Source organism: Terrapene carolina, unplaced genomic scaffold (assembly GCF_002925995.2).
Source record: "Terrapene carolina triunguis isolate 2854851 unplaced genomic scaffold, T_m_triunguis-2.0 Scaffold58, whole genome shotgun sequence".
NCBI lineage: Eukaryota > Metazoa > Chordata > Testudines > Emydidae > Terrapene > Terrapene triunguis.
The window spans coordinates 37,624,462-37,652,211 of NW_020664409.1; the positions used below are offsets into that span (position 1 = coordinate 37,624,462).

Here is a 27,750-nt window from a genome sequence, read left to right on the forward strand (position 1 = left end):
AAACTGAAAGTATTTGCTTAAGTTCACCCCACCTTCAATGTTCATCTTTTTCTTTTGGTTTACAGTAGTTAAAAATAAATATTTTGAACACAGTAGCCATGATGTACATCTACTGTAAGAAACAATCCTATACTGACAGAGCGGATACAAGAAGTCTTCTCCATCTCTAGTTTCTGGGATTATGATGACACACCTGGTGTATTTATTGCAGTGACCATCTGCCATCATAAACAAAATAAGTTTTAAGCTTTAAACCTCCCACATATCACTTAATAGGTCATTGGTTACATTACCAGCTGCAACAAACTAATAGCTGAAAAAATGTAGAGCATAAGTGAACATGAAAGAATACTAAAATACAAATAAATATGTTTTAAAAATTAAGGCAATCACACATACAAACAGTTAAAAAGATCATGTAAGTCTATATTGTTTAACCCAAATATTGTATGTTAATGATACCACCATAAAACAATTTAGAAGCAACATAAAAATCAATACATCAGGCTAAATCAATTTCATAGAGAGATCAAACTGTGGCTTGGATAAATGGTGATCTCTCCTTGTGGTGCTGAAGAACAGATGATAAAGAGGAGTACGGCTGGAATTTATTTTAGGGTTGGGTCATAAAACTCAAATCCAATTCATCTACTTTCAAAATGAAACAGCATACCTGACGGCTCTCTTGACCTCTGATTTTGCAAAACAGATCATAGAATATCAGGGTTGGAAGGGACCTCAGGAGATCATTTAGTCCAGGGGTGGACAACCTACGTCACGCATGCCAAAGGTGGCATGCGAGCTGATTTTCAGTGGCACTCACACTGCCCAGGTCCTGGCCACCAGTCTGGGGGGCTCTGCATTTTAATTTAATTTTAAATGAAGCTTCTTAAACATTTTAAAAACCGTATTTACTTTACATACAACAATAGTTTAGTTATATATTATAGACTTATAGAAAGAGACCGTCTAAAAACGTTAAAATGTATTACTGGCACGCAAAACCTTCAATTAGAGTGAATAAATGAAGACTCGGCACACCACTTCTGAAAGGTTGCCGACCCCTGATCTAGTCCAACCCCCTGCTCAAAGTAGGACCAATCCCCAGACAGATTTTTGCCCCCAATCCCTAAATGGCCCCCTCAAGGATTGAACTCATAATCCTAGGTTTAGCAGACCAATGCTCAAACCGCTGAGCTATCCCTAGTGAAGTGTATTGTGTGGCAGAGAACAGGAGAAAGCCCTAAAAATGTACTCAATGAAAACATACTTAGGCCTTGATCCTGTTTCCATTGCAGTCAATGGCAAACTTGTTAATGATTCTAATTCATATGGAGTAGGAGCAGAGCCACTGTATCTCACTTTCTGACTCTTCCTTCCTAAGTCTATCGAGAGCAGGTGGCAATATTCTATATGTTTGTCCTATTTGTTCTGGCTGCCTCCTTTTTTCCCTTCTTTGTTGAACATTCTGTATCTTATGGTTGTTTCTTTCCTTGTGTGAGGCGCTCTCCTGGGACTGACCCTGAGTGTTTGCCACGCTTCATTAATAAAGAGTGTTACAAGGGGGAAAAAAGTCTCTGTATTGACTTGGCTGGTTTCATGCTCACCTCAGCCACAGAATCTGGCTTTTGTCTAGACAAGCCATGAGTGCAAAACCCACAGCCTTGTATTTAAAGAACGTGAGGCTGTACAAACTTCACAAGTGATGAGTCACTATATACTACGCTTCTTAAAACAGTGAAATGCAAGAAACAAAGTCTATCTAACAGTCCACGAATGTTGTACAACTTGTCCCTTTTAGTTAGCCTGTTGAAATCATGCATTTATTAAATGTTTAGCAAAATCTCTCTGGTAAGCATATGTAGCGATCTTGCACTGTTCTCTGCACAGAGATGGATTTCATCCTTAGCACATAACAACATTCATCAGTACAATTTGAAATTATCTTGCATGTTCTTATTTATGTTTGTATTCTTGAATTTTGATGCGGCACTTGTATCAGATATATACAATTCATGAAAAACATTCCCCTTTCCTACAGAGATAGGCGCTATCAAAGAGAGGAAGAAATCAGGAATATGAATATAACATGATAATGCCTGGACTACTGGTTGAAATAAGCTGGTGATAGACATGCCCTTATGCAATGATGCACAGATTTGAACTTAGCAGTGGTCTGTTATCCCATTACTATATATACATACATACACCCCCCCTTACTCATTTTAATGAGTTACACACTTGCACATATTGTAAATCAAAGGACAGACAAGTCTATTACATACAATCCACTTTTTTTTTTACTGTAGTTAAATAATCATGAACAGATTTCAAGTTTTAGATACAACCTATACAACTAGGGTGACAGAAAATGGTGTTCCAACGAGCACTGTAATAGCATATTGCCAAAATCACAAAAAAAAAAAAACCCTAAAAAACAAAAAATCCAACGCAACTAGTTAGGAACAAAGCCATGAGCTAGTTAAAAAGATTCTATAAAGGTTTTATGTTGGGTTAGCTACCTCTGTTGAAACACTTCTATAAAGGAAGGATTGGTCACTTAAGCACTTTTGCATGTAATATCATTGGGACATCCCTTTCCCTGTTTCTCTAAAAAGCATCACATGCTTGCATTTCTTATTGTCAAATTTAATTAACAGAGAAAACTTTGCCACAGAAATGACAGAATAAGATTATATGAACAGTGCCACAATCATTGATGCTGTTCAACTAACTAGAGACCAGTTTGCAAAAAAAATGTCAAAACCAAAAGCAATCATATCAATATAACCTGTTATTACAAATATTTTCCAGTCAGTGCTTCAATATAGTTAAACGTTTTTTAAAAATCCACCTTTCTTTTGCTAATAAATAAAAATAAGATTGTCAGCAAAGTGGGTAAGTAATTTAAATGTTTAGTTATATAAATTAGCACAGTGATATTTGTTTGAATAAGTGCACTGAAAACAGACAACACCTTCCTTTCTTCTGATACCTGAACATTTATTTCCTTTTGCTTGAGTTACTGAGTAACATGTGGGCCTTCAGGTTCCCTGCATAACCTATAGTCAGCTAATACTAAATGGTCAATAGCTGAATCTCAAGACAATGTTTCACCAGATAGACAACTATGCTAACCTGCACACAATACATTGAAAGGTTTTACAGCATTATTGCAGTAGATTAGAGCCTTTGGCTTCAATATTTTTAGTTGTGGGGAACGGGAGGAAGGCAGTATTTTTTACCAGAACATGGATATGTAATGGATGAAAATTGGTAGGATGACTGACAGGAACCAATTTTTGCCTATGAAAATATAGTTTTTTCAGAGTTTGTAAAGAAATAATGATAGGATATACAAGAACAAAAAATACTACCTTAAATTTGGATGAATCTGTTACATGCTGTACTTTGGCATTATTGTCACTGAACCTTGCAAAGAACACTTAATGGATAAGACATTCTAATCAGGGTTGACAACAGCCAATTAAGTGTCAGAAGAATAATCTGATAAATACGTCTGCATGCTATAGGCATTTGCAGATAAGTCTTAACTGTCAATCTGAATGTTAAACATCTCTATTTCCATCTTGCTTTTGATGGCCTTATTAAAAAGGGAATGCTATCAGCTCTTTCAAATTGACTTTGGGAATGCTCTCTCCCAAAAAAGGATATTTCTGAATTTGGAAGAATCTATGGGGACTCTTAAATATAGTAAATTTCTAATCAAACTGAGCAGGTGTATTGCTTGGTGAAGCAACTACATAGCTGCTGTCATCTCCATACATTTTCAGATATTGCAGGTGTCTGGTTTACAGTAGATCTGTCTCTTTAATGGGTGGAAGGATATCTGTGGACATTCTAATAGGCCGTTCTCTGCTTTCAGTGCTCCTTGCTAGTCATACAGAAGATAACACCTCATTGGTTGGATCACTCCCCTTCTTGTCTTCACTCTCAATGTCAATCACATGAACCATGCCAGGCTTCAGGATCAAGTCGTCAGTCTCTATTTGACTCCTGCTATCATCCACCTCCACGTATTTCCCTTTAGACTGATGGGTAGCCTTCCCGAAGACACCTTTAAAATGTCGCTTGAACTCAGTATCTGGGCAATATACATACTCATAAAGGGCACCTGCAAGGACTGCTCCTATTATTGGTCCCACCCAATAGACCTACAAGAGAGGGAAGAAACCCCACAAGGGTACATGATGGAAAGGAAAATGTTTCAGAGAAAAGCAATTTAGTGAAGACTTTAAATGGATGACTGTCCACAAAAGCCCCTTGAGTAGAGAGCTTAACCGACCTCTCTTGCTCAGAAGTGCACATGATCTGAGCAATGAGGCTGTGTCTGTCTAGGTACTCCTGTGGCCTCTAACGCCATAGTATCTGAACATTTCATAAACGCTGATGAATTTGTCCTCACAACACGCTTATGAGATGGGTAAGTGCTATCATCCCAGTTTTGTAGAAGGGAAATCTGAAGTACAGGGAGATTAACACCTCATTTTTTGGTGTATAAATGCAGAAAACAAATCAAAGTGCATAAACACATATTTCTACTTCTATTTTTAGGACCACATTTTCAAAAGAATCCAAACCTGGTCTCTGAAATTGCAGACAGCTCTGCATACCTGATTTCTGTTCACCCAGAAGAGGCAGTTAGACTTCTAATTATCCTATTTGCACACAAATCCATGGTGTGCCAATTTGCTTCAACATAATCCCCAATAGTCCTGCAATACTAGTTAGCCATGTACTGTTACAGGTTCCACCTGCCTTTGCTAAGGGCAGGTGACTGTCTCATATTTCAGGAGCAGAAGAGATCTTTCAAGCAGCTAGGACAGCAGTTCTGCTTCCTCTGGGCTGTTGTTACAATAAATACTATACACATATTTACAGCTTTGGTTATGTATTAGACGGCTTTAGATAATTAATTAATCTTGTGAATAATTACAGTTGTTTTAAAAGCTGAATAAACCATTTGGTGGTAAGAGTAAATCCACTTCTGTACGTTGACTAATGGAGGAAAAGTTACGCATGGTGTAAGCGTTTGCAGGATCAGAGCCTACGGGCCTGATCCTACTCCAGTTGAAGGCAATGAAAGTTTTGCTATGAACTGCAGGGGCAATAAGATGGGCCCATTGTTTCAAATTAGGAAATATAGATAAACACGAAAGTATGTGGCCTTCTTAAAAATAACATTGGAAGTGTCTCTAAAAATGCCTGTCATGGCTTTAATTAGAGGAAAGTAAGACATTACCCCTCTCGCCTATCACACGTGAATTTGTTTTTAACAATTATTTTATCCAGAACGCTTTAATAAACTATTGCATTGTCAGCACTGCAAAATCTATTAATCAAAAAAGCTTCCTACACATGTACTCTTAGTTGGGCTGATGCTTGCTCATCAAAGCAGGAAATATCTATGCTTTTAGCTACGGTCTTACTCTTACAAGGCCAGATACTGATCCCATTATCTCACATTGGTGAGAAGTTACTCATGTATGACCACTGACGCCAGATCAAAATGGAGAAATTCTCATGTTGTATATCTGGCCCGCTTTTTTTAGAAGCATTTAAAAAATGTGAAGCCAGTGGATTACCTGAGTAACTACTCACCAGCTTGACTGAGGGGTTTGCAGTCAAGCTCAAAGTATCTTTCTTTCCAATAACAACAATTCTTTTGATCACACTGCGTTTTTTGTTTTTAACATGTCCTGATTCTCTCTCCATGCTTGCAGCCTCCTCAAAAACCCAACCTCCAAATACACAATAGGCAATTATAATTCATCCCACACAGGACAGAGTATAACTTTAAGACTTGTACTTTAGGCAAAGAATAGATAAATATGGTAAAGTTTGTGGCAGGTCAGTGGCCATCTTTCTCAGTGATTGTCTTTATGGAACATTATGAAGAATAAGAAGAGCAAATGAAGAAAAAAATATAATTTGGTAGCTGGTCATTGCTATTGTAAATGAAGCATAAAAGCAGTTACCCAGTGGTTTTCCCATTTCCCCATGATAACTGCAGGTCCAAATGATCGAGCAGGGTTCATACTGGCACCAGTGTAGTTGATCTACAGTAAAAATAAAATGTTAACTATTGCTATTATTAGAACATTATTATTCAACCATTTACTATCACCATTTGCTGTAATGCAGTACAGTAACTCCTCACTTAAAGTCGTCCCAGTTAACGTTGTTTCATTGTTACGTTGCTGATCAATTAGGGAACATGCTCATTTAAAGTTGTGCAATGCTCCCTTCTAACATTGTTTGGCAGCCGCCTGCTTTGTCTACTGCTTGCAGGAAGAGCAGCCCGTTGCAGCTAGCTGGTGGGGGCTTGGAACCAGGGTGGACCGGCAGCCCCCTATCAGCTCCCGCTCCCCTAAGTTCCCTGTGCTGCAGCTTCCCAGCAGGCTAGCAATTGCAGCTGTCCCTCCCCCCACTGTCATGTGCTGCACCTGCCCTCTGCCTTGGAGCTGCTCCCCGAGACTCCTGCTTGCTGTGCAGGGGAGAGGGAAGGAAGAGGGGGGCTAATGTCAGGGTGTCCCCCTCCTTCCTGCACCCCGCTTACCCCATCTTCCATAGAGCAGGGGGGACACACCAGGGCTCAGGAGGGAGGGAGCTTGCAGCAGCTGCGGTCTCAGCAAGCTGATCTAATTAACAAGGCAGTGTACTTAAAGGGGAAATGCGCATATCTCCCACCATTCCTGCTGCCTTGTAGAGTGAGAGACTTAACCCTTGAGGGCTCAGCCAATTGCTAGTTCATCATTTAGCAGTAAGGGAAATATCCCACCCTCTGACTCCTCCACCTCAACCAAGCTTCACAATCATCATCACTGTGTACCAGTATTAAATTGTTTGTTTAAAACTTATACTGTGTGTGTGTGTGTGTGTGTGTATATATATATATATATATATATAGTCTTTTGTCTGGTGAAAATTTTTCCCCTGGAACCTAACCCCCTCATTTACATTAATTCTTATGGGGAAATTGGATTCGCTTAACATCGTTTCGCTTAAAGTTGCATTTTTCAGGAACATAACTACAACGTTAAGTGAGGAGTTACTGTACTGTCACCCAAACCACTTTGAGCCATTTCTGATTTTGTATTCCTGCCCACCTTTGTAGTATCAGACTATATTATCATTCTCCAGATCACCCTTCTAGTGACAGAATTAATAAAATTAACATCTACATAGACAGATAAAGGCCTGATCCAATGCCCTATAAATAGAAAGCCTCCCATTGACTTCAATGGGCTTTGCAATGGATCCCCAACAGGCTACTAAAGAATTACACCTCTAAAGGCTCCTGGAGCTCCCACCTAGTTCTGGAGTAGGGACAGTGGAAGAAGAGCTCTATTATTTAAACAGAAGTCATTAACTTACAGCAAATAAATGTCCAATTGCAACAGAAAATCCAATTGCTAAAGCCACTGAACCAGTGACATCACTTCGTTTTGAATCACAGCTGGCAAAAATAGTAAAAACCAGCTGGAATGTAATTATCAACTCCACCAGGAGTCCATGGCCAGCGGAAAGATCTCCGTGTACCTGGAAAAAGAAACAACCACCGAAGATGAAGCAAAGGTGAGTTTGCAGTTCAAAAAGCTACTACAAATGTTAATTGTTTTGTGATTTAAAATGTTTAGTCATGCACAGTGATGAAACGGCACTGTACTTTGGAAAGGTATGGATTCATTTCCTACCCTTTTTTTTTTTTGACAGCCATGGAAAATTACTGATGGACTGACAAAGAAAGTTCTTACTGGATTTTAATGTAGAACTTCAAAGCTAGACTGCATTTATTACATATCGAATTTGCAAATGCTGCACTTAAACTTGCACAACTTTTTTTCTTGGGAGCACTGTAATTTACTATTCAATTATAAATTCATTAATTAGCCCTGACTTAATTAATTGAAATTTCAATTAAAAATTAAGCAGCGTGTGGCTCAAGTGCATTTTTAATAAGTCCTGCAACAGGGCTAACTGATGGCATTCCTTATTAGTTTAGAACAAAGTGGAAATCTAAGGCACAATCTATTTCAGAAGTGTGTCATTTTAAATAGATGTTTTTTCAATCACCATCATAATGGCATAGAATTAATTTCAGAATTCTTCTTGAAATTGTATTTCATGCATGTATATTTAAACTGTGAACGTAGATTAGCATTACCTGCTGTTACCAGATTTGGGGGAATTCTAGAAGAGAAATCTTCTGTAAAAGAATTGCTGTAAATATTGCTCAGCATAAACCCATCCTAATGAGAGATCTAAGTCACATATAGGAGTTGTAAATAAACCAGCAATGCACTTAAACCATCACTTCTACTTTCTGGGTTTAAATCTGACACTAAAAAGTTATTCTACTTTAAGAGTAGGAGCAAAAGTTGTTACCGTAGTAACTCCCAAGCCTCCCACCAAACTTGGGGGTGTGACAAGGTAGAGAATTCCTGCCCCCACTATGGCACCCAGGCATTGGGCAACAATATAGAAGACAGACTTGGCAAGGCTGATCTTCCTAGTGCAGACCATAGCAACAGTCACAGCAGGATTAATATGGCCACCACTGATGTGTCCAAAGCACTGCACCATGGTTGCAATGCTCAGTCCAAAGCAGAGAGCGATAAGGACCATGTCTACAGGCAGAGGCTTTTCAGATCCACCCCAGTTGATTGTAGAGCCAAGGCTGAGGAGGACAAAAATTAGCATGGCCAAAAATTCTGCTGAAACAGCTTTCCAGAAAGGCTGAGTCCAGACGCCTTTAAATGCCACCATGATGGTCTCACACTTACACAGATGTCCACACTTACTGAAAAAGAAAACAAATCTGCATCAGAAGTCACCAAGTCAGCCTTAGATTTTGCTGTAGAGGATTATTATCTGGCTGACCTTCTGGGGATGGCAGCAACACTGGACACCCTATGGTGGGGCTAATAATAAAGATGTGCATTGCTAGAGAGACTAAAGAAACATCACTCATGCTCAGGAGGTCCTGTTCTTAGTATACCGCAGTCTAAAGGACACAGGGCAACTAGTCATTGTGTTTGCTAAGGAAAGTCTCTCTGAACAGATGGAGTTTCAGGTAAAGAAGCCTATAGTTTTTTAAAAATAAGTAGGTTTGTCCTTCTAGTTGCATCAAAATCTGCATTGAACTTGCATACTGTAAAACCCCATTAACTTCAGTGGCCCCTTTGTCCCTTGTGTTTATTCTATGGATAGCTTCCCTTTCTATGCAAATTTGTACTTTTATAGCACATATACAATATTTCAATAAAAGGCCAAGAGTCCAATCAAAATCATAATTTCCCAAACTGCAACACTGATGTTGCAGTTTTGGAAGTTGCCGTAGAAGGGTTTATAAGGGAGCCTCTTTTTGAAATATTATTTTGTGTCAATAAGAAACAACATATTTATGCATAGAGGACACATTCTTCAGGATGGACATTGGGTAAAATTAATTCAGCCAGGAGAATACAAGAAATCCTAAATTCTGTCCCCTGAATCAAACATTCAATTTCTTTTGGGCTATGTTTGTAGGATGAGGAGCGAATTGTAGTAATATTTATTGTATAAGTAGTGTGGAGAACTGTGGGTGGGGGGAGAAAGTACCACATTGGTTTCAATTGTGCACCAGCACCGATATTTACTAGGCTACATTGCCTTCATGATGAGTTACATTTTTGTTACATGTCCAGAGACCTATGAAAGTGGGTTACTGAAGAAGAGTTATTTGTAGTATTAATAAATTGAGAATAAACCAAAAAGGGAGCATTTTATGAGTTTCCAAGGAATGCAAACAAGATTTTCTTTTTCTTTATTTAAACAAAGGAAAATAAAAATGTCGAACTGCTACAACTCAGAGCAGAATTTCAAGTGGAAGGATGGAGGAATTTAATAACTGGTTACCTAAGGTAATTTGAGCCATAGTACATACCTAACAACACTTACACTTGAAAGAATGCATTATGTATCTTCATAAGCACTAGAGGCACACATGACCGTGAATTTCTCAGCAGTGCAATTTTGATGCTCTCAAGGGAGGTGTGGCAGGGCCCACTCACTTCACGTGAGCACCCGTACTGGCTGAGTGTGTGTCTATACCTGCACTCCCTCTGCGTTGCTCTGCTTGTGGTGATCCCTGCTGGCAGTTAAACTTCTTAGGCAGATTTCAGTGACTCAGCCCTTTGTTATTGTGAAACAACAAACAGATCCCTTCTGGACACAAGTCCAACAGGGCCTATCAAGTACCTACAGTTGGTCTGTTCCTGCAGCCCTCCTTGGGCTCAGTCTTAAACTGTCCTTGCTCTGGTACGGAGCAGTGCCCCCAGGGCTTCCTCCTTGGAGATTGTTCACCTATTGTCCCAGCTGAATCACTCTGTACAGTTCAGTCCCCTTTGGGGTGGGTATGGGTGTGTTGTAACAGAAGTCCCACAAATGCGGCCCCTCTTTCTAGGTCTTCAGCCCCTTCCCTGGGCCAGTTTAATCTCCCCTTCTTCAGGGAATTGGTGTGTGTGTGTGTACACGTACCCAGCATGCCCACTACTCCAAGTCCCAACCCAGGGACCTTATAAGTAGCAGCCACCTGCTGCTTCCCTTTAACTATTTACTGCTGCATTTCCCTGGAACAATTACCCACTGAAGCAATGAAGCAGATGAAGAGATGAAGCAAACCTGGAACCTTAAACCCCTTTAAAATGTTGGCTACACAGATATGAACCAGCACCTATAGTTTTGGTTTCAGTCAGGGCCCGAACAAGAATGGGACAAATTTTTTCTTTTTTTTGACCCAGAGGAGATTGTTTTCACAAGATTTCAACCACAGTGTGAAGAATTTACCTCTTGAGCACCTCCTTGGGGCTGGATGCAGTACTGCAGTCCTTCTCTCAGGTGCTTCCTGCAGACTGACTTTGGTGGGTGTTCAGTGGCTTAGCCCTCTATCCAAGTCACAAAGTCTGAGGCTAGGTCTACACTACAGCGGGGGGTCGACCTAAGATACGCAACTTCAGCTACGTGAATAGCATAGCTGAAGTGGCGTATTTTAGGTCGACTTACCTGGCTGTGAGGACGGCGGCGAGTCGATCGCTGCCGCGCCGCCGTCGACTCCGCTACCGCCTCTTGCTGCGGTGGATTTCCGGAGTCGACGGTAGAGCCATCAGGGATCGATTTTATCGCGTCTTCACTAGACGCGGTAAGTCGATCCCCGACAGACCGATCACTACCCGCCGATCCGGCGGGTAGCAAAGACGTAGCCTGAGTGAACCCCTCCCAGGGTATTAAAGAGTCCAATAAATAAACAATCTCTTGGCCCTCGCTAGGGACTTCAGCAGCGGCTCTGCGTCCTTTAAGTTCAGCCACTTGTTCAGGCTCCCAAACAAACTCCGTCCCCTTCTTGGGGTTTATGCCATGTTACCTGTGGGGGAACGCAGGCCTGCCCGCTACTCTGGGTTCCAACCCAGGTCAGGGACCCTACACACAGGAGCCACACACTGCTTGAGTCAATCAGTTGCTGCCTCTTCCCACCAGGCCTTTTAACTTCATCCTTATCCCAGGGTTAAGGTTCTTAGGTACTATCTCTCCTCGCAAACCCAGCTCTGCAAAATACTGCCAGAAAACAATCTTTGGCTATCCCACAAGCTCCTGTGGCAGCACCCTTCCTTTCCCCTCTGCTCCCAGCCAGGAACTGAACAGCTAAGGCCCTTGCAGTTCCTTTTATCTGGGTCACCAGGGCCTGACTGGCTGCTGCAGACCCCTCTAGCCCTTGGAGGACCTGGTCCCTGCGGTTTCCAAAACAGCTGTTCTAAAGACTCCTCTTTAGACAAGCTTGGAGGATCCATATTCGCTGTTCTTCTCCTCTCAGCTCGCTATTTCTTGGGTTGGGGTATAGTAGGACCGCGGGGCTCCCAGTCAGGGAGCTGCAAAGGCAGAATACACCTAGTCACACTAAGACTGTGGAAATCATGCAACAACAGCTAATCTTGCAACATTTCTATCATTCAAAATGGCCAAATGTTCACAAAAACAGCTTATGAAATTGACACTGAATTTGAACCCTAAACGAGATTGTCACTTAAACCCACCCTCTACCACTGGCCTAACTCTTAACACAGATCCAACCAAATACTACCTCCCTGCCAACAGTCAGGTGCATTGTGCATGGAGACAGGAACTCCTAGTCTTCACCTTGGATTTACTCTCGAGTCATTGTGCAATGTTGGCCAAGTCACAACCACTCTGTGTTTAATTTTCCTCCTCTGTAAAATTAGAATAAAAATACGTTCCTGTCAGATAGAGGGCACTGTGGCCTGTCCTGTAAGCTGGTGGAATGTAAGGGGGCCTGAAGTGCCTCCTTATTCCCTTGCACCAGTGTGTTGTACTATTGCTTCCCAGCATGCAGGGGCAGCAGGCGCTTCATTTCCCCACCCCTGCACAAGTAGGCAGAAAGGGGCAAAGCCTTGGCAAATGTACCTGTTGGCATAGCTACACTAGCACATCAGAGAGCATATAATGTGTCAGGTTTGCAGATGACACAAAAATTGGGGGCATGGTAAATAATGAAGAGGACAGGTCACTTAGTAAACTGGACTCAAGCAAACAGTATACATTTTAATATGGCTAAGTGTAAATACATACATCTAGGAACAAAGACAGTAGGCCATACTTACAAGATAGGGGACTTTATCCTGGGAAGTAGTGACTCTAAAAAGGATTTTGTGGTCGTGGTGGATAATCAGATGAAGATGAGCTTCCAGTGTGATGCTATGGCCAAAAGGCCTAATGTAACCCTTGGACACATAAACAAGGGAATCCTGAGTAGGAGTAGAGAGGTTATTTTACCTCTATATTTGGCACTGCAGCAGGAATACTGTGTCCACTTCTTACTCCTGGGGGAAATCTGTGCCACTGCATATGCACAGAGTTCATGTCCCCCACAGATTTCTTTGCTTCCCCACAGAAAAATGACTTTCTGACAGGGAAGCAAAGGGAAGCCACAAGACTGGTCATGTGCCATTCCCCTGCAGCGCGGATGCATTGTTTCAGGAGCCCAGAGCAGCCAGCGGAGTGGTAATCATTGGGGGGGTGGGCTAGGAACATCCTGGCCAGTGGCTCCTATCCTGTGCCAGGTTCAGCTACTAGTCCTGGCTGGCTGGGGAGGATGGGACTTCCTCTTCCTCTGCAAGAAGCAGCCAGAACTGCGTCAGACCCACTTCCAGAAACCTCCCCAGCTGCTGGATGCTCTGTACTCCCCCCCCCACCCCGCTTCTTGCTCCCATCACTCCTCAGCTGTGGGGGACAGGGGTCACTGTACGGGGAGCTATTTCCCCATTTGCCCAACCCCCGTACATCCAGACCCCCTCATACCCAGATTGCCCTGCCAAGCCTCATGCCCTGCACCCAGAACCCCCCACTGACTTCCTTGAACCCAAACCCACACCCCAACAAGCCTCACTCTCTGCATCCAGAGACCCCTGCACCCAGACCCCCACACCAAGCCCCACCTCTCTGCATCTGGACCCCACCCCTGCACCCAGACCAGCCCCTGCATTCGAACCCCCATCTCTGCAGCTGGACCACCCTGACTAGCCCCCCACACCCAGATTTCCACCCCACTGAACCCCACCAAGCCAGCACCTGGACCTGCACCCCACCAAGCCAGCAAATGGACCCCCCCGCTGAGCCCTCCACACCCATTCCCCCCTGCTGAGCCCCAACCACCTTCACCTGGACACCCCAGCAGAGACCCATTTTGTCTGCATCCAGAAACCACCCCCCAATGAGCCCCTGTTCATCCAGATCTCTCTCGCACCCGGACCCCCCACGAAGCCACCCGCATCCAGATTGCCCCACACAGAACCCTATCACCCCACACCTGGATCTCCCTACACTAAGCCCCTCCATACTTGGATCCTGCTGGGCTGAGCCTGCCTGCCTACATCTAGTGTGCTTGGCACAGAGGGGCAGGGCCCTGGAGTGTTTCTGGGACAGTCCTGGTCCTTGCACTATGTCAGGGTCAGCTGTAACTTTACCGCTGAGTCCATGTCTGGGGGAGGGGAGATGCAGGGTGATTTCCTACTTCTGTGTAGTCAGTGGCCTGTGCTCCCCACTGCCATGCTGGAGCCTCCACACTTATTTATTGACAAATAAAATTTGCAGAATTTTAAAATATTGTGTGCAGAATTTTAATTTTTTTGGCACAGAATTCCCTCAGGAGTAACTTCTGGTGTCCACAATTCAAGAAGGATGTTGATAAATTGGAGAGAGTTCAGAGACAAGCCATGAGACTGAGGAAAGAACATGCCTTATAGTGACAGACTCAAAGAGTTTGATCTATCTAGCTTAACAACGAGAAGAGTTAGGGGTGACTTGGTTACAGTCTATAAGTGTCTACATAGGGAACAAATATTTAATTAGGGGCTCTTCATTCTAGCAGACTAAGATATAACACTATCCAATGGCTGGAAATTGAAACTAGATGAATTAAGATTGGAAATAAGGAACACATTTTTAACTGTGAGAGTAATTAACCAGTGGAACAATTTACCAAGCGTCGTGGTGGATTCTTCATCACTAACAATTTTAAAATCAAGATTAGATGTTTTTCTAAAAGTTCTGCTCTAGGAATTCTTTTTGGGAAGTTCTATGGCCTATGTTATATCAGAAGTCAGACTAGATAATTACACTGGTCCCATCTGGCCTTGAAATCTATACATCTAGGACTCAACCTGATGCAGTTTACTCCCTCCCAGGGACAGCGGAGAGACTGGAAGGGAGACTAATTTGGGGAGTCACAGGGCATGTCTGCACTACAAAATTAAGTCCACCTATGTTAAGTCAACTTACAGCCACCGCAGTAATTACTGTGGTTTTTCATGTCCACACGGTTGATGGTCCTCATGCTCACCTTGAGCGCTTCCTCCAAGTTAAGAGCGGCAGTATGGGGCGGGGGGGCTGAGAGCCCGGGCTGTCAGCTCCCTGCGGGGCTCTCCATCCGGAGCCCAGCTGCCCCATGGGCTCCTGGCTCCCTGCTCTCTGCTGGGAGCCGAGCAGCAGCCCAGGCTCTGAGCATGGAGCTCCCCACATGGAGTGGGGAGCCCAGGTGGCAGCTGGGCTCCTAGTGACGAATGGGAAGCCAGGAGCCCAGGCTCCAGCGGTTAGCTATGTGGGGACCGGGTAGCTGAGAGCCCGGGCGGTAGCCGGGCTTACAGCTGGAGCCTTCCACCTACCCCGGAGTGACAGCCCCAGCTGTGAGCCGGGCACAAGGTTCACAGGAGGGTACCTACCCGCCTTCCTTGTCAATTTCAGGGCTTGTCAGGAGCTGTGAAATTGACAAGAATGACAGCCAACAGCCCATGAAAGTAATGCAGTTTCTACACAGCGTAGACACTGTGTCACCCTAACTGCACGGACATAAGCCCTCTGCCTCTCGTGGAGGTGGAGTTATTATGTCGGTGTAGTAGGGCACTTACATCGGCTGGAGCAAGGCTGTAGTGTAGACACTGATATAATCAGATGTTGCCTTACCTTGACCTAATTCTGTAGTGTAGACCAAGCCACAGTCTCTCCTAGGCTGCTCCAGGGTCAGTGCAACAACAGGTTGTTCCTTACAAAGGGCAGATTGTAAACTGGCAATCAGGGTAAGAGTGTTTATGGATTTTTCAGTTAATGTTTATTTAAGGTCTTGAAAATGTAAAGTGCTATTTAAGAGCCAAGTATTATATTAAGGCATTACACAAAAGAATAGTCAGGCTCTGTTTATCAAGAGAAGGTGAATTTCCATCCTGTTAAGCTTCGTGGAAAAACACAGTAGCCCTGTATTGTTTCATCTATATTTTTACAAGTATTATCTTAAGTGTTTGCTTTGTTTATGCACATGTAACCCGCTAATGAGTGTGTTTCTGGTTCCCCTCTGTGCTGATCCACAGAGGATATGAGTTGTTACAACCCTTAGTTACAGAGCTGTAACTCTTTACTCATGCTGGAGCTGCTCATGCTTTTGCTCTGGAGGACCTGGGTGTATCAGCCAGCATGACGGCCATCACACACATCTCTCCTTTAACATCCTATGGGCATGGATGTGCCAGTGTAGCTATGACACTGAAATGTGAACTGTGATTGCTAAGAAGATTGGCATTATGGCCTAGAGCAGGGGTAGGCAACCTATGGCACGCGTGCCAAAGGTGGAACGCAAGCTGATTTTCAGTGGCACTCACACTGCCCGGGTCTTGGCCACCAGTCCGGGGGTCTCTGCATTTTAATTTAATTTTAAATGAAGCTTCTTAAATACTTTAAAAACCTTATTACATACAACAATAGTTTAGTTATATATCATAGACTTATAGAAAGAGACCTTCTAAAAACGTTAAAATGTATGACCGGCACGCGAAACCTTAAATTAGAGTGAATAAAAGAAGACTCGGCACACCACTTCTGAAAGGTTGCCGACCCCTGGCCTAGAAGGTAGTGCAGTGGACTGGGAGTCAAGAGACATCAGTTCTATTTCTCACTCTGCCACTGATCTGCTGTGTGACCATAGGCAAGTCATTTCACACTCTCATGCCTCAGTTTCCCCTCATGTCCTTTGCCTGCCTTGTCTATTTAGAGTGTTAGCTCTTTGGGGCATGGACTGTCTCTTACTATATACCTACCTAGTGAAATAGGGCCCCAACCTGAATTACGGTCTCTACGCATTACTATAAGCAATACTACTAATAAAGATTGCACTAAGAAAGTTCACTTAAATTTTAAAAATTCATCCTTTTCTAACTAAAATTATGTCAGTGATTAGAAGTGAGCAGAGCAAACAAAGCGAATGCAGGATTATTACAAACAACACTCCACGTGTCCCTTGTTTCAATGTTTTGTGAATCTCACAAATATTTTAACAGTCATCTCAATAGCAAGCTGGAGCACCCTGAGCCCTGCTGTGACACAGCTACTTGCAGCTCAAACAGACATTGGATGTCTAAGGAGAACTCTGGATGGCTTGAAAGCTTGTCTCTCTTGCCACAGAAGTTGGTCCAATAAAAGATATTACGTCACCCACATTGTCTTTCTGATATCCTGGGACGGACGACGGACACATCTACAACTACCCTGCATACAACTTGTGAGATAGTCAGCTGCTGTAGCAATGCAATTATGCAAGCGCATGCTGTCCTAGGCTTTTCTCACCAATTTTGTTTTGGTTTCAAAATGTAATTCAACCCAATTTTGCAAGTTCTTCGGGGGAAAATAACCCATAACTTATAAGCCAAACCATACCTATGACTTGGTTGGATGGAAACGTCCAGTGCAGTGCTTCTCAATCTTTTCTAGACAGTAACTAGGGTTGCCAGGCAGTTGGTTTTCGACCGGAATGCCTGGTCAAAAAGGGCCTTGGTGGCTTCGGTCAGCACCACCAACCGGGCCGTTAAAAGTCTGGTCGGCGGCGCAGCGGGGCCCGGGGCTAGGACAGACTCCCTACCTACCCTGGCTCTGCACTGCTCCCGGAAGCAGCTGCCAGGTCCCTGTGGCCCCTAGGTGCTGAGGTGGTCAGGGAAGTGCCACACGCTGCCCCCGCCCCAAGTACTGGCTCCACAGCTCCCATTGGCCGGGAAGAGTGACCAATGGGAGCTGCGGGGAGGTGTGTGTGCCTGCTGAGGCACTGCACCTATAGGCTGCAGGGACCTGGCAGCCGCTTCCTTGGAGCCACAGTAAGTTGGGACCCCGCACCCTCTCCCACACCACATCCCCTGCCCCAGCCTTCTCATGCACCCCAAACCCCTCATCCCAGCCCCACCCACAACCAGAGCCCTCACCCCCCCTGCACCCCAGCTCCAATCCCTTGGCCCAGCCCAGAGTCCCCTCCTGCACCCTAAACCCCTCATCCCCGGCCCCACCCCCAGCCGGAGCCCTCATCCCCCCACACCCCAACCCTCTGCCCCAGCCCGGAGCTCCCTGCTGTACCCCAAACCCCTCATCCCTGTCCCCACCCCAGAGCCTGCACCCCTAGCCCAGAGCCCACACTCCCTCCTGCACCCCAACCCCCTGTCCCAGCCCAGTGTGAGTGAGTGAGGGTGGGGAAGAATGAGTGACTGAGAAAGGGGGATGGAGCAAATGGGAGCGGGGCCTCAGAGGAGGGGCGGGGCATGGGCAGGGCCTCAGAGAAGGCACAGGGCAGGGGCATTCCCTTTTGTGTGATTAGCAAGTTGGCAGCCCTAACAGTGACCCCATATTACAAGCGGAAGACAGTTTAAGAACATAAAGAAAAGGAGGGTGGTTGCAGCTCCCTGGCTTAAGAAGTCCTGGGACAGTGAATGAAACCCCCTCCTCTAGCCATTTCCTTTCTGGAGGAGAGGAAAAATGGATGAGTGCTGCCCTGGAGATGGGCCAGCAGGGGGTGGGCTATTTCCACCATAGTACTTGCAGCAATACAGTCCCCCAGCACCTGACTCGGGATCCCCAGTGATAACTGTCCAGGTTAAGAGCGCAGAAGCCTTATCTGTACACGCAGAAGAGAGTAATAATAAATACTGTAGTTCATGTGCAACAGCTGCACGGTGTTTTCACATGTCACCTGTTAAACTAAATGCTGCGGAAAATGTGGATGATTAGCACTTTGCTCCTACAACAACAGAAGGGGAATTTTAAAGAACATACCTCACTTTTGCTTAACAATACTATGTAACTCTCTTAGGGTTATTCAGAAGCAAAATCTGAAAGACAGCCACAAAAGGCAGTGACTTTCTGCAACCAGCCCTGTACCCTAAAATACCGACCGGCGTATTACGAGCTGCCTTTTAAAAGCACTTTACATACGCAGGTATTTTTGGACCCTGTCCAAACGGGTGAAAGACAACGCATCGCCTCTGACCGTTTAGTGACCATCTGCAGCCCCGTGTGGTTTCATGTTTCACGTTCTGCACACGGACAAACCCCCCCACCCCCTCCAGCAGACAGTGACGGGCTAACCCAGTTACTAGGGCAGCTTCACCCACCGCAACCCAAAACTTTCTTGGCCAAGATCACGCAACAAACATCCCTCCCCGCCCCTGCCTTGCTCTGGAAACCAACCACCGGCTGCCCGGGGAGCGGAAAACAAAAAGCACCGAGAGCGCAACTCACAAGCGAGCGGACCCGCCAGTCCAGCAGCCCCGAGCCAGCGGGGATGGTCGGGGACGGTGTTAAAGGCGCCGCTCGTGTGTTGCTCTTCGGGGACAGGGGGGGAGGTGGGGCTGCAGGGAGGGGTGGCTGCGAGTGAAAGCAGGGAGCGGGGCACGAGAACAAGAGCCGGGCTCCTGGGTGCAGGACCCTGGGAAGGGCAGACGAGGCGCCTCCACTTGCAGCGCCCCCACCGCCAGAGCCGCAGCTGCCTTGGCTTCACACTGGCAACAGGCGCGCCGAGAAATTTAACCCTCTCGGCGCTGCAGCCTCGGCCTGCGCTCCCCGCTCTGCCCCCTCCGCGCTCCGTGGGGGGCGGCCGATGGGCCTTTGGCTGCAGCTCGCACCCGCAGGCTGGACGGGGCCCAGCCCGGCGCCAGCACAAAGCGGGGTTTGTTGCTCTGAACGGCTTGTGCCGGCTCCTGCTAATTTCTTTCAAGTGGCGCTGGACAGCCAGCCCTTGCCGAGCCGAGTTGGAAAGCAGGGAAGCGCTTGGGTGAGTGCTCGCTTGGGTTTGGGGTCGGGCTGGGAGATGCTGAGTGCACTGGCTCGGGAGGAGAGCTATATTTTCCCCACCTTTCCCCTCTTCAGATTTCCTTCGTTGCTCTAAAAGTGGCAGGAAAAATACAGTCAGAATACTCTCTAATAAATACATCTAATTACAAAAGATCAGGAACAAACCCCCTCCCCTCCCCACACTACCCATGCCTGCCCGGGCTACCTTTGCACCTGGACATCTCAAGTCCACTGAACAAACTCAGGCTTAGTTCCTTAGTAAGAGCAAGACACTTACCCCCAGCTTCTTGCTGCTGGTCTGTCACTCATTCCTTCCCTGGATGGTGTGCAGAGAAGACAGAGCTCTAAGAGCCAGGAGCACAGCCCTGAGTGCACTGGGAGTCAGATTACGGCTACTTGTCTGATTGGGTTTTTGGAGTGGAGGGGTGGAAAGATTTTGAACCATGTGGCAAGTTATATTTGAACTCTAAACAATTTCCCCTTACCTGATCATCCTTTTAGACACTGTTTAGAAACTGTCATAGTTGTTAATGATGGAAACATTTATATCATGCATCTGGTTTGCTGCGTCTTATACATGAGAGTAAGAAACAAACAGCAGTAGAAACGACACCTTCCATTGCAGCAGAGGCTTTTAAGTAATTGGAATGAAGAAAAAATTGGAAACAAAATTATGCATTTGTTAGATGGTGACTGCTACTGTCAGAGTATAGGGCTTTAGTATAGTTTACTCCTATACAGTTGACGTCCAGTACTTTGTGATTTGCAATCTAAACTTTATTCTGCTGCTGACTACCAGGCAATATTATTGTTATAAAATAACTCTCGGTACATTATCAGAACTAGAATTACTGCAAAACATGGACACCAGCAAACACCTCTTCAGGTTGCTGAGTTCACTGAAGTTTGGCCCATGGTGGGATCATAATGAAGATGAAAAAAAATGGTAAAACTGGTGAATTCAGACCACTGAGCTACTGAGAAATTCAAACTGTTCCCACCTTGCGAAAGAACCATTGGAAACTACAGAAAAAGCCTTAAGGTAACACTAAGCACCAGGTCACTGTAGTGTTATTCTGCACAAGATTATTTTTGGAAGGAGATTAATGTGCATGTCTGTATAAACTGAGACTTCAAAAAAAAGCGGGGGTGGGGGGGAATGGATCAAAGCACCAAGAGAGTACTTTCTAGTGGCTTTTGGCCCTTGAGTGCATTATATATAGAATTTGCATGTTTATATTCTATAGGAGAGCTTTTAAAATATGAAATTGTATGGTTTTAAAAGCATGTTAAAAATGACATGCACACAGGAAATACATGTATTTGTTATCAAAGCTATAATAAGCTTCAAGATTAATTATGTGATTGCCAGCATGTTCCAGGCTGATTATAGTGTTTTGGGAAGTCTTTCTGACTACTGGAGAGCTACTGAGAGCTGAAGAGGCATTTGGGAAGGTACAGAAGCATGGATAGAGCCCTATCACCACCACTTTGGACCGCCTTATCTTTTGCTTGGAGATTTTGGGTCTGTAAAGGGATGGCACCCACCTCTCGCAAGCACCCCCTGATGGAGTGTGTGTGTGTGCCTGCAGGTTTTTTTTCTGCTTATGGTGCCCCTTGTGCTTGTCAGGTGAATGTGCGAATCAGCCAGAGGGCTGAGTCAATGAAGACTCACCTGACAAGCACAAGGGGCACCATGAGCAGAAAAAAAACTGCAGGCACAGAAAAATCCCTTCCTGGGTACACAATCCACAGAGTCCCCAATGTTCTGCAGCCCTCCCTGGGCTCAGTCTTCTAAAACAGTCCTACAGGCCCCATTGTGGTACCCTCGCTTGCTCCAGCTAGGTTGCAAGGTTCCTCCTACTCTGGAATTGAGCAGCACCCCAAGGGCTTCTTCCCTGGAGACTCCTTGCCTCTACTTGAGTCCTCAGTGACCCCAGCCTTCCTGCTGAGCCACCCCTCTTGGACTCAATTCGCTGACCGCAGCTCCTTGCGGAGTCAGTCCCAGTGCAGCGCCCTTCCCTGAAGTGCCACAGTTCTAATTTCCTTCCTTAGGGCATAGTCACTTTCTCCAGTGGCTGGTGTTGGGGGAATGGGACCCAGTCCCACCCACTCCTCCAGGTCCCAACCCAGGGACCCTTTAAGTATAACAGCTTTGTGCTGCATCTCTTTACTAACTGCTGCTCTACATTTCCCTGGGCCACTTCCCTGTAGCACATCTTAGTTGAATCCCAGCAGCCAGCCAGAAGCTCCTTCCTCACTCCCCCTTAGTTGAGTCCCAGCAGCAAGCCAGGTGCTATTCTTGAGCTCCCCCATTCTCTGCCAGTAACTGATCTGTCCAGCCCTTTTAGCCCCTGCAGCTAGCCAAGAGCACCTCTTACTACCCTGGTCGCTGCCAGCAAACTGAACTCATGTTGACCCTGCAGCTCTTGTTATATGAACGTGCTGGGCCCTGATTGGTTGTATCCCACGCTGCTTCTCTAGACCAGCTTGGAAGACCCTTTCCACTGCCCTTTTCTGGGGCAGGGTCAAGTCCATCCTGTCACAGGGTCCCTATTATGCTGCACCATGTGTAGATTTTTATACCAGTGCAAAGTGGGTGTAATTTAAAACACTACCAAATCAAACAGTACTTGTGTAAATGACTACGCATGGTGTATGGTAAAAGAAGATCAGGCCCACATATTTAATAGTAGTTAGAGATTGTAGTACGCACAAGATGATAAAATGCTAGCATACTTGTGTTTTATCATGTGTGTGTACCTACCTACAGCCAAGTGGCCAGGGGTATCAAATCAGGAAGTGCAAGAGGTGTTTGTGATCAGAAACCAAAGTAAAACAACTGATTTAGTGCCTGAATGTCTTGTTCTCAGGGTTTCATTTGATTATATCCAACATCAGTCAGCAAGCAACACAGCTGTAACTGCACAGTTCTGCTTTTATGCTCAGTCCATTGGGTAAGGGTTTTTCAGGTCATACCATTCACAATCTGATACAGTCAGTGATTCCAGAAACTTAACCTCCTCATAGCATCACATTAACACATAATCCCATTTTACATTCACCACACTATTTTTTTTAAATATCAGAGCTGCAAGTAGCTCCTGCATCTCCTCTTACATGAAGGGGATTGGGACGGGGGTTCCTCCACACAGAGCTTTATCCATGTAGCCCTGGTCCTGTGTCCCCCCGTCCCATCGACAAACCTCTCTCGGCACTAGCAGACAAGGGAGCCGCTCAGAAGTAGATCCTCTGCATGGACTTTCCTTCCCCATCTGTATAATTCCCCTGCACCAGTTCTGCTGTATTCAGTACCTTCTGCACCCGCTGAAGGGAAGCAGAGGGGGAGAGAGAGGAAGGGTAGAGAGTTTGTTTCACTACATTTCTACACAACTCTGTCGCTGCAATTCCTCGAACCTTTCTTTTTCCATTAACACACACAAGTAATTTTCTGGCTGCTTCAGTCCACCACATACAAATGGACACCTACATCACAAAACCCATCATCATGACTGACATTCTTGATCACACTCTTGGTAGAGAGGCCAAGGAAGGAATGGGCATGGAGACTGATTTATCCTTTCATTCCCAAAGGTCATTCCATATCCGAGTTGAGGTGGTGTGAGGTAGCTTGCACAGTCTCTCCACATAATGCACCTGTTTTGTGGCTAAATTGAGGAATTTCCTTCTAATGGCTGTCAAACTAGCAATTTTGACACCCCCTAAATTAATTTAGCAAAACAAAAGACCATGCTCCCTTTTCTTGTATGTGTCCTGTGTCTGATCTGAGTGATCTGCCATATGCCACTTGATCAGCATAAAGATGAATATTAAACGTAATCAAAAAATGGGAGACTCACAAGAGAGAACATTAATAGCCTGTGTCACCACTATTACTCAGGCAGGGTTTATGGGACATTAGCCAACACTCAGAGAGAGATGTTCCTGCTGCTTCTATGTCCAGCACAGCTAAAACATAATCTAGTAAAAGAACATATGAGAAATCCCAAAGTGATGTTTATCCTGAATCCACATCTGAGAAAACTAGTAATATAGTTGAACTTCTTCCTTCTCCTCTAACTGTTAAAATGCCTCATTTTTAGAAGTATTACAAATTAAAGATCTTGCAGGTGTCATTGCATATTAAGATTAGACACGTCCACTTGGAAAAATTCAGATCCAGCTTCAGGGATGCTTGTATGTGGGGGTTTGGTTTGGACCATTATGGATGAAGAGGCAAACCACAAAGTTTGGAAAGGGATTGGGATTTCCTCAAATTTATGATATTTTTTACACAGCTAATTCCAGCCAAAATAATCTTGCATAGTTATGGAGAAAGGCTGAAAATCTCATAGGATCAGATTCTGACACTGGACATTGAGTAGCAATCTGGATAGTCCCATTAATTTCAGTGGAAATACTTGTGGAATAAGATGCTACTTGGCTTGGGTAAGTGTGCCAGATATGGCCGATAGGGTTTCTGAGATAAATACAGGGTGGTTGGGAGGATAGAGAATAGACAACATAACTAGGAAGCAACTTGTGTTTTCTTCTTGGTGCTCTCAACTCCCCTCATCTTCCTTGTACTTCAAGTGTTCTTAATTTTATCTCCCTTATAATCTTGTTATTAGAATCACAGAGTCATAAGATTAGAAGGAATAACAAGGGTCATCTAGTGTAACCCCTGCCAAGATGCAGGATTTGTTATGTCTAAACCATCCAAGACTGATGGCTATCCAGCCTCCTTTCGAAAACCTCTAGTGAAGGAACGTCCACAACCTCCCTACACAAATGTATTCTGGACAAATTGAGAGAAGGAAGGCAACTGCTTTCAGGCTCTCTGCACGGGTCTACTGCTGAGAATGCCTTGGAAGAGTCATCTGAGGAAAGGGATCGGGAGACCCTGTCGACCGGAAGGCATGGGATGCATTGTCCTAGGGATAGGGGATCCATGACCACCACTCCCAAGAGGAGGGGAAGCCTGATGGTGGTCAGGAATTCCCTCCTACGGGGGACAGAGTCATCCATCTGCCCTCCAGCCAGGGAATCCCAAGAAGTGTGCTGCTTGTCTAGAACTGGAATTCAGGATGTTACTGAGAGTCTGCTGAGACTCATTAAGCCCTCGGACCACTACCCCTTCCTACTTATCCATGTGGGAACCAGCGATTCTGCCAAGACTGACCTGGAGTGGATCACTGCAGACTATGTGGCTCTGGGAAGAAGGATAAAAGAGTTTGGGGTGCACAGGGCCGGCTTTAGGCCGATTCACCCGATTCCCCGGAATCGGACCCCGCGTCTCAGGCGCCTTTTTAATTTTTTTTAAATTTAATTTTTTTTTAAAATTTAAATCTTCAGCGGCCCCGCTCCCTTGCCCAGAGCACCGGCCGGAGCACAACAGCCCCGCGGCCCCGCAACCCTGGCCGGAGTGCGGCAAGCCCCGTGGCCCCACGACCCTGGCCGGAGCACGGCTGCCCCATGGCCCCGCAACCCTGGCCGGAGCGCGGCAAGCCCCGCGACCCCCCTCCCCCGGCCGGCAATCCGAAGTGCCGCTGAAGACTGGGAGCGCTGCCCGGTGCGTACAAGGCCCAGGAATCGGGCCCTACACTTGCTAAAGCTGGCCCTGGGGGTGCAAGTGGTGTTCTTGTCCATCCTCCCTGTTGAAGGAAAAGGCCTGTCTAGGGACTATCAAATCACGGAAGTAAATGTGTGGTTACACAGGTGGTGTCAGTGAGAGAGACCTTTGGCTTCTTTGACAATGAGCTGATGTTCCAGGAAAGAGGATTACTGTGCTGGGAGGGGCTCCATCTATCAAATACTAGGAAGAGCATCTTTGGTCAATGTCTAGCTAACTTGATAAGGAGAGCTTATGAAGAAAATTATGATTTACTGAATTGGCATTACAGAGACTTGGTGGGACAACTCCCATTATTGGAGTACTAGCATTGAGGGGGTCCAGCTTGTTCCAAAAGGATAGGTATGGGAAAAAAAGGAGAATGTATACACTTGCTCCGAGGTCCAACGGGAAGTGAGCTGACTTGTGGGTTGGACTAGATGAGATCCCTTCCAACCTTAATATTCTATGATGATTCTATGACTTTAAGCTCCCCAGATACCCTAGTTCTCACACAATTCTTTTAGAATTTATAATTTTTTACATATCACATCAAAAATGGAAGCTTGTTTTAATCACAACTTTCTCCACTTCTTGAGCACCTTACGGGGAGTAGCTAAGGAGTCACTGTTTTAAGTGCAGTTTGGATACAATTTTTAAAAGCGCCTAAGTGATGTTGCCTAAGTCCCTTTTGAAAAAAGTAGGATCATAAGTCCCATTGACTTTCAATGAGACTCAGGCTCTTAAGTCCAAGGTTTTTTTGAAACTGAGATGTAGCCACTTCTGATTATCTATTGTTCTTTTAGAAACACAATTCCACTTGCAGAAACTCTGTGTCCTTTTAAAATCAGATTGAAGACCATGTTCCCTCATAAAAATAGTATCAACTGTTCTACCAATCTTAAGTACTTACATGAGTTTCATTACCAGAGTCTCTCAGCACCTCATGAACTGTCATGTATATATCTGTATATAGTTGTTGTTACATAAATATTAGAAAAATTCTCTATTAGTTTTCCCAGTTTAACTTTGAGTATACGATAGCACTTTGTTTGTTTAGAACAATCAGTTTCACTGTTTTGTTGATGGTCAGTTGTACTTCCAGTCTCATAGATTCGTAGAAACGTAGGATTGGAAGGAACCTTGAGAAGTCATCAAATCCAGCCCACAGTGCTGAGGCAGGACCAAGTAAACCTAGACCATCCCTGACAGGTATTTGTCCAACCTGTTCTTATAAACCTCCAGTGATGGGGGTTCCATAACCTCCCTTGGAAACTTATTCCGGAGCTTAACTATCCTTAGTTAGAAAGTTTTTCCGGATATCTAACCTAAATCTCCCTTCCTGTAGATTAAGCCCATTACTTCTTGTCCTACCTTCAGTGGACATGGAGAACAATTCATCACTGTTCTCTCTATAACAGCCCTTAACATATTTGAAGAATGTTATCAGATCCCCCTGAGGCTTCTTTCTTCAAGGCTAAACATGCCCTGTTTGTTTTAACCATCCCTCACAGGTCAGAATTTCTAAACCTTTTATCATTTTTGTTGCTCTCCTCTGGACACTGTCCAATTTATTCACATCTTTCTTAAAGTGTGGCGCCCAAATCTGGACACAGTACTCCAGCTGATGCCTCACTAGTGCCAAGTATAGGGGGACAAACACCTGCATCTTACATATGACACTCCTGTTAATACATCCCAGAATATTAGCCTTTTTTGCAGTTGCATCACATTGTTGACTCATATTCAACTTGTGATTCACCACAACTCCCAGATCCTTTTCAGCAGTACTACCAGGCTAGCACAAGTGTCAAGCACAGCAGTGCTCACGCGGTAGCCTGACACCCCCATATGCAGTGCTCTGGGTGAAGATCACCTAACCTCTCCACAAGGGTGTTTACCACTGATAGCAGCAGCAAAGCTGAAATGGAAACCAAAGAAGCAGCAGGCATGTATGAGCAGAGCAAGAGGTAGGGGATGCTGGGGGAGAGGTCGTCCTGAGGCATATTTGGTGCTCATCTGTGGCACACCCAAAAGATGCTTCTAAATTTCAACGAAACAGGAGAAAACCTGTATTTTTTAAAAGGAATTAAATAAAATCAGATCATACCATTTAAAAAATGCTCTACCAGAATTTTTTAAAATTAGCAATTGTACAACACTCAAGTTGACAACATCCCAATAACAAGTAGCTCAATTAACAGTTAAAAATATCTATATCCAAATTAAGCTTGTCCTGCTTAACATATGTACAGTTTTCCTACAGTTGTTTATTATGGTAGAGACAGATGCATCTGATTACAAATGTCGATCGAGTAAAATGAAAGATCTCAATCAAACCCCAAGGAAATGTCTTAAGATCGCAAATATGCTTAGACTTCAGCTTTGCCAACTAAAAAGATCTTAAAACCATTCTACCCTTCATGTAAATCTAATCTTTGCATATTTGTAAAGTTTAAATTACTATAGTT

The 27,750-nt window shown here is 44.8% G+C and overlaps 1 protein-coding gene across 1 annotated transcript; it reads right to left on the reverse strand.

Annotated features, from left to right (window-relative positions):
• Window positions 1-1,163: 1,163 nt before the first annotated feature.
• On the reverse strand, window positions 1,164-8,862 carry AQP4 (aquaporin 4). The gene is made up of 4 exons (XM_024202685.2): window positions 8,410-8,862; window positions 7,399-7,563; window positions 6,000-6,080; window positions 1,164-4,175 (listed from the first exon to the last, which is right to left on the reverse strand). Exons 1-4 carry the CDS (start codon window positions 8,788-8,790, stop codon window positions 3,900-3,902), a joined length of 903 nt encoding a protein of 300 aa, XP_024058453.1. The 5' UTR covers window positions 8,791-8,862; the 3' UTR covers window positions 1,164-3,899.
• Window positions 8,863-27,750: the final 18,888 nt, after the last annotated feature.

Excerpts from the sequence above, each read along its gene's own strand:
- AQP4 (XM_024202685.2), bottom strand. The coding sequence starts at position 8,790 with ATGGTGGCATTTAAAGGCGTCTGGACTCAGCCTTTCTGGAAAGCTGTT. Across the intron at positions 7,564-8,409 it reads GAGGCTTGGGAGTTACTACG|GTACACGGAGATCTTTCCGC; the intron begins GTAACAACTTTT and ends TTCTTTTTCCAG. Across the intron at positions 6,081-7,398 it reads CAATTGGACATTTATTTGCT|ATCAACTACACTGGTGCCAG; the intron begins GTAAGTTAATGA and ends TTTTTACTGTAG.